Raw genomic sequence first — 7,998 nt, forward strand, 5'->3', positions numbered from 1 at the left:
TTGGAGAAACCCCTCGAAACCTTTTCGCCAAGTATGATTGTTTTCACCCTGTGTGCGACATCTCCATTACCTCTAACTTTGCTTGTTAATGCCAGTGACTTCCTTTACTGTGTAGGCTTCTATAATTCCTTATTTTTTTGGATTGTATACCACTTTTTTCTTACTTATGCACTTAATTTCAATTGCTGCTAAGCTCCAATAAAGTATGTATTTTACCTCAAAGGGGTTTTCTCATGATTTCCTGATCAGTGGTACGGATTTCTTGGTTTTTCTAATGATTATATTACACATTTTGAACTAAGAAAACATAAATTTAACTTTCCTACTTAGTGAACTATTGTTCTGAGAAGTTGCAGAATTGTCCTGGCAGAAACTAGGGAGAGATGTACAACAGTTCAATAAAGATGCCTTATCTATGTGAAATAGTAACGTGATCCTAACAAATGAAGCTACTTTCCTAATGCTTAGCAAGAAGGTGACATCCTTGCTTGCTGTAGTGCATGTGTTTTACAGGCACTCAACCCGCGGCAGTCTGAGAGTATGACGTTATGACCCAGCCCTCACCACCACTTTGGAGTCTTAGTAGAAGGGACTTTAAAATTATTATTTTTATCCATGTAGTTCTTCCTTTCATGGCTATTTATGCGTAATGCTTGTTCACATTTCTGCATTATGGGCTCTTCTTACAATGTCATCGGCTCTCACAATATATTCCACTTAATGAGAACATTGAGCATATTTGTAGACCACTGCTCCATTCCCTATAACACTTTTCTGACCTTTTTTCAACATATCTTCTTTTTCATTTTTCTTTATATATATATATGTATATATAGCGATGGATATGCTTAGTACCAAGTACAAAACTTGGTGCTTGGTACCAAGCTGGCACTATCCATATTCCTCATGTGTGTGTGTACACACACACACAAACGTGTACGCACACACATATGAGGAATATGGATAGGCTTTATACCAAACACCAAACTTGGGGTTTAGTAGTGAGGGGGTTCATTTCCATCCACTCACTTAAAAGGCGGGACCACATTCATATGGGTTGGATAATTAAAGGGTGGTTATTTTCAAGTAGTGACCATTTCAATGAGTGGATGAGAATGAGACCTCTCACTACCAAGCACCAAGTTTGTGCTCGGTACCAAGCATATCTATTTTTCTTATATACATACATACATACATATATATATATATATACATACATACATACATATATATTATATATATATATATATATACATATATATACATATACATATACATATACATATATATACATATACATATACATATACATATATACATATACATATACATATACATATACATATATTTACATATATATATGTATTCTAACTTAGGGTTCTCTGAGTATTAGTGGAGTATGGTAGTAAATCTCTTTTTATCCTGCATCATACCTAATTTTTATGTTCTGTACCCATTTCGTTTCAAAATAAACTGTCATAGCTCCCTTCTTTCTTACACCTTGTGAGTGGCCTCTGCTATCCGATCAGTTACTAGTTCATTTCTCTTTTTGACAGTTTCGTTTGGTTCTTAAGTGCATTTCCCCCTCAATTTATTACATATGCAGATGGATGTTAAATGATTTTTTAATGACTATGTACAGGTGCAAGAGAGCGAATTTATATGGCACAAATGACAAATCTAGTTAACATCGAATCTTATCCCCATAGTGATCACTATATTATGAGTAGTAAAAAATTATCTCACCACTATCACCTAGTTTCAACGAAACTATGTTTAGTTATGGAACATTTCATGAAATGCAGTACAACCTGCCTTACCTTCTAGCGACACAAGCTTGTCAACCAAGGAGCAAAAAGTAAAAATAAAATAAATTTCATTGTTATCCATTGCATATTTCTTTAGTTACAGCACTTACACTTGGTTAATCATACCCATTTATCATGATAATGCTGCCTCTTTGTCTGGATGTGCATGATCTGTTGAGTGACAGCACAATGAGGCACTAATTTCTAAAGTAATATTGACAAAGGAAGCTGACAGTTTATTGGTTTGCGGTTGCAGAGATTTTATATGGTGAAGCCTTGTCCAAAAGAGATGAAATGTGATGTTGAGGTGAGATTACCTTTTCATTCATGGGATATTTTGAATGAAAAATGGGTATAGAGACATCTTCCTATGTATATGTATAACTTTGTCATATTAGGGATCCATCTTTCTACGTTGATGGTGGAATTGTAGTTTGTATTGTTGCTCGACCAGATACTAGCTTTTTGTCCAGCTAATACATACAATCAACCAAAAACAATCATCTTTCCCAGAGGAACCATTTGCATATATTTTCTATTAGAGTTTATTGCTAACTGAACACCTTATGATTTAACTATTTAACTTGTTTGAATGGCCAGCTGAGCTCTTATGCCATAAGGGATGCGGAAGAGTACAAAAACTTTTGTGATCGTCCAAAGGACCAGCGCCCTAGTGCTGAAGAAGTTATTGGGGTATGGCCTATTAAATGTAAAAGTTTAATGATTCTTTTTTTCCAACTTTCCCCTGATCTTTCATCTCTGTAGAAAGGACTTGAATTCTATCCTTTTGACTAAATGGTTCCGCCTCATATTTCTATGCAATAAAGGGAAAGATTTGTGTATGCTTTCGTTTGAAACATGAACTGGACTTCAATTCCCAAGGGGAAAAGAGGGGAAGGACAGGGGAGGATTAGAGAACACTAATCTGCGGTTTTGGGAAATTGAGGGCATAAGTTCCATTTGCCAGCATCATCATCTTTCTTTGAATATCAACAACCAGAGTGAACTATTCATATAAGATATGACTTATCCATCCGGGCTGTTTTCTGTTTGACATGTGAGAAGCTAATAGCCATGGTTAATATAAGCTTGTGCTTTTAGTGTATGCAAAACTAATTTATAGAATGTCCCAATCAACAGGACACATGCATTATGTTGACAGCACTCTTGGCTATCCTAGGTTCTTATACATTTCAGTGTTTAGATTCTTCAAGTCAACAAAATAGATGGTTTAAAAAAGATCACTGCTTTATCAAACTGATTTACTGGGCAAAACATGTGCTTGTCAAAAAAGTGAAAGACATGCGATATGTAATCGTACGTTGACTTTATGTATTCGTATGCATGTCTTTTATCTTCCTGCTCTTTCTTGCATGAGTGCATCTGATTACTGTATATGTATAATCATACAAATTATCCGATAATCATAGGGGCGTGCTCTTCTTTTCTTTTACGTATAAGTAAACAATAAATAAATCTAATGGTACTCTTTTCATAACAACAAAAATTCAGTAATCTGAAGTAAAGTTATTTCCAGCACCTTGATTGTTGTTGATTATTGCACTAATCCATTATCACCAGTCTATAGTACTAGCATATTGTCTTCTGTGATGAGGTCTATCAGAAAGCAGTTTGAGATATAACGAAAGAAATGAATGAAAAAGTCCCCTTGAATTGCAATCAAGTATTTCAATTGCCCATCATGATGTTTTAAATTCAAACTTGTAGGACTTTGTAGCATCGTTATCCGAAAGGCAATAAATAAATATGTCATAGCTCATAAGAGTTAAAAGTGCACGCGTGAAGAAGCTGTATAAGTTCATGGAATTAAAGATCATATTTCAATTGAGTGACTTGTCATGAGACAGTTTACATCTATCTACATAAGATCAGGGCTCAGCTTTTCCACAGATGATGCAGGAATCATAATCTCATTACACATGGTTTTATTACTCTTTTTATGCCTTAACCTCTGTCTCTGCTAAATACTAATTTTTGGTGTATAACACTATAAGTTTTAGGAGTTACAGATTTACAAGTTAAACTTGTTTCTAATCCTGGTATTGTGATCAGGATATTGCTGAACACTTGACAACCATAAACCTCTCTCGATGTGAGCGTGGGAAGCGCTGCTTGTACGAAGGTTCAACATCACCTGGTGGTTTCCCTAATACCTGGGTACCCTACTCTCTTAGCCTCACTGCTATAATGTTTTTTAAGGATAAATAGCAGATAATCCCTTCAGCAATTGTCACCCCTCATTTGTTAGCACTTATCATCCCTCAATCCATGAGCGAGGGAGTTCATCTGTAATTTATCCTTCTCAAAATGGCAATCCAGGGGTGGTACGTGCTATTGAAGGTATATAATTATTTTTTGGGGGAAGAAAGAGGGATTTTATTTACCCCACTTTTTCATTACGATGTATTTTTTGTTTGCGCCAGATTGTGGATGCATTACACTTTCTAGTTGCGGTCTATATGTGTGTGTGCGCGCGCGCGTGAGTTTGTCTGTGTGTGCGTGTCTATGCATCTGTAGCTATGTCAAAGCACCTAGTCCCAATCCATCTAAGGTGAACAGCCAATCTGAATTTTGAAGTCAATGACCAGATACAAACCAATAACCTGTTACTTCTCTCTTGCACAGAAGCATACGTAAGACTACTCATTTACTAAATTCCAGTGTATAACAAACAAATCACATTGAGCACTCTAACATGCCAATTGCCAGATTCACTCTAGTCATGGTTTAGATTAAAACTGCTGGTGCCTAGGCAAGCGACAGCCAGACCTCGCACTTCTCTTTGCACATAATGTTGGTGTTTACATTCTTTGAGTTAGGGAATTATCAATGAAGGTAGTGAATAAGCAAAATAGATTACTAATATACAACATTCGCCTTTTTTTTGGTGGGGACGGGGGTACTGTTTTGAAATATACTACAAAGTTGTTTAATACCAACTGAAAATTAACTTCTACAAAAATGTTGGGTTATTTGCATATATCTTAAATCATGTGTATGTGCACAAATACCCCCAAATCTTCATATTTGCGAAATTTCCCCTCAAATCATCAACTTTGTGTCAAAAATACCCCTAAAATCTACAAATCATCAACTTGGTGCTAAAATTTTGACTATTTTCTTAATAATTTTTACATTGCTAGGACAAACCCCCCCCCCCCACCCCCCACCCCAAAAAAAATTTGATGATTTGAGGGGAAGTTTTGCAGATACTGAGATATGGAGGGTATTTTTCAAATACCCATGATTTAAGGCGTATATATGCAGATAACGCAAAATGTTGTGGTATAACAAATTGAATTGTGAATATGAAAATATAATAGCATCTTAAGAGTTTGCAGCCTCAACAAATGGCCACCCCTTTTTGGTAAGGAGGGGAAATTGCACTTTGTATTTATTAGGTGAGAATCACAAAATTTACTGTGCTTTCCTATTCCAGTTTTAAATTCCTGCTCTGTTGAATCATTTCCTTTTCTTTTTTCGGGGGTTTTCGAGATGTTTTTCCTTCTGATTTTGTAACATTCAATCAACCCTCACCTTCTTGACTCAAAAAAGAAAAAGATCACAACCATACTCCATTACAACTATTTTACGTAATCCATTTCAAATATTCTATCAGGTTTAGCTTAGTTTCCATAGGTTTCTGAACCGAATCTGACCCACTGCAGCTCTATAAATATCTATTCTTTGACATGAAATTATAATTTTTTCAGTCCAAATAAATCTCCTTCAAATTGATTTTTCCCCCCCTCACAGAATGGTGCTGCATACTGTACATCTGAGGTTACGATTCACAAAAACGGTGAAGTACATACTTGGGACAGAGGCTATGATGACGATGGGAATCAGGTAGGAGTCTCAAGCCTAGTTTTTATTCATATCTAAAGAGCAGAAAAAGGAAAAGTAAAAGAAAAAAAAAAATAAACCTCATTTCATTGAAATTTACGAGTACACGTATTGTTAATGAGCAGGTTTGGGGAGCTAAAGCAGGCCCTTACGAGTTTAAGCCGGCACCTCCATCAAGTCATAATGAGTTCATCTCGCCGCTAAATTTCACCTCACCATTGTCATTAGAAAAGAAAATAGAGGGTTCATTTGTATTGAAGGAATGATGGCATTTGTGATGTGTATATATTTGTTTACATATCGAAACCAAATTTCTTTCTGACCTCTACAGCTGATCCTTTGGAGAAAGAAAGCCAAGGTTAATGGTGAAGTTCGATATTTTTGTTGCAAGCAGGGGATTTTTATGGATTCCTGTTGGTAGTGTTGGGTACAGCATTTTTGTGTACTTTTCATGTAGTTTATGCTGTATATTATGTTTACAGTAGTAGAAAGAAAATTCAGTTGCCCAAACTTTAGGTCTTTGTCTTGTGATTAGTCACAGATCTTTGGCATTTTGAGATATTGATTTTCTGCGGCTATTGTTTTAAACTTTGTAAAGTATTTGAGGTTTTGCTCGAATCAGCATGAAATCATGGTATAAATCAATAGATCATGGATTCTTCCATCAGGGATTCATTACTTCAATCCATAATATAAATATGTTCAATAGATATAATCAAGTCAACATTGTGAATTATTTATTGTATATACTACTAGAAAAAGAGGATTAGGGTGGTAAAACTTTTAATTTCTTTTTTACCCTCTCAAATTTTGATAAATTCTTACTACGCTATTATTTTTAATTAATCTATCACTAAATAAATATTACCTCTTATTTATTATGAACCTCCTCAACTTCCTAAATAATTATGATTATCAATAACATTATAACTATTAATTGTTTAAAACTAATATAATAAAATAATTTAGAAAATAAGTTTACACAATTATTAGTAGTAACCAATTAAATTATTATAATAATTATTTATGAATTATAATAAAATAATTAACATAATAGTATAAATAGAATAATATATTACTAAATACTATTAAGAATTATACTATATTTCAATGATCAATAAAGTAAATAGAATAAATATTTAATCGCATAAATAGTATAATTATTTTAGTAATATCACATAAATTAGGAATTATATTATGTATTTAGTATTAAATTATTACATAATTTGAATAAACAATTTAATATTATTTTTTAAGTATTTGCTCAAAGATTATTACATGATACTGAATAATATATATCTAGTAAAACTAACTTTTCAGAAAATTATTTAATATTAATAATAGTACTATTAATTATTAATGATATTATAATAAAATTTTATAAAATATTTATAGTACTAAATTAAAACTATTTAAGTGCATAATTAAAAAATTAAATTAGATAAATATTTTATAGTATAAAAATTGTATATTTATTTTAATAATAATACTTAAACTAAGAATTATACAGTAAACCTCATGAACTTTCAGCATTTTGTAGTAAATAGACCCTATGAACTTTTAAAATCACACTAAACCCCTAATAAGTTTTGTAAAAAGCTCTCAATATCTTTTAGATAAATTACACAAAACCTCCAACAACTTTCAATATGTCTTTTTATGATTCTTTAGTACAAATAAACAAGAAGAATGAAACTGATTTACTAAACATTTTTCTTATTGCTATCTCAAAAAACTATTTAATTTGAAGTTTGTACAAATTATACCGTTACGTGGTTTTTAATTCATATATCTATAGACTTGATGTGAATGTGAAAAGTGTATGTTATTAATGAATTATAATTGTGTGTTATTAAAGAATTATAATTATGTGTTTTTTAATTTTTGTTAGCACGCTAGATTTTACAACTATGGCATCTGTCAAATTTTAAAGTTTCCAGACTCAACAATATTGAATAAATCCGTGGGGTCTGAAACCCATCTTTGCTCTATTCTTCATGAGTTTTCCATGGAGATTTACCCATCAAAGCTGAATCCGATGCTCCCAAAGTTTCTTGCTTCGAGTTTGGTGATCGTTCACCGTATTTTCATGTATTTTGTTCTTTTCTAAATCAGCTGATGTATCTGGATATGTTCTTTTATGTATTTTAGCCTGAAATGACTTGATCCTTGAGAAAAAAACCTAAATTCACTGGACGATGTGATTAATTGTGATCATCTCACAAGCGTTTCACGTCTGGCTTGATCTTAAGAAGAGAACCCCATGAGAGCCGTGCGCCATGAGAACAAGCAAAATTCAAAAAATTTGCGGCTTTTCTATTAA

General features: G+C 33.1%; 1 protein-coding gene across 2 annotated transcripts in view; it reads left to right on the forward strand.

The window, feature by feature from the left end:
• LOC109824324 (chromophore lyase CRL, chloroplastic) overlaps nt 1-6,053 on the forward strand; it is a 7,765-nt gene extending 1,712 nt beyond the window's left edge. For both annotated transcript variants that reach the window (XM_020390897.1, XM_020390898.1), the window contains exons 5-10: nt 1-31; nt 2,065-2,115; nt 2,409-2,501; nt 3,882-3,986; nt 5,586-5,678; nt 5,801-6,053. The exon at nt 1-31 is cut by the window's left edge and continues 1 nt beyond it. In XM_020390897.1, coding sequence (XP_020246486.1) covers nt 1-31; nt 2,065-2,115; nt 2,409-2,501; nt 3,882-3,986; nt 5,586-5,678; nt 5,801-5,941 — 514 coding nt within the window. In that variant the 3' untranslated portion in view covers nt 5,942-6,053. The remainder of the gene's footprint in view (nt 32-2,064; nt 2,116-2,408; nt 2,502-3,881; nt 3,987-5,585; nt 5,679-5,800) is intronic.

This window comes from Asparagus officinalis, chromosome 9 (assembly GCF_001876935.1).
Source record: "Asparagus officinalis chromosome 9, Aspof.V1, whole genome shotgun sequence".
NCBI lineage: Eukaryota > Viridiplantae > Streptophyta > Magnoliopsida > Asparagales > Asparagaceae > Asparagus > Asparagus officinalis.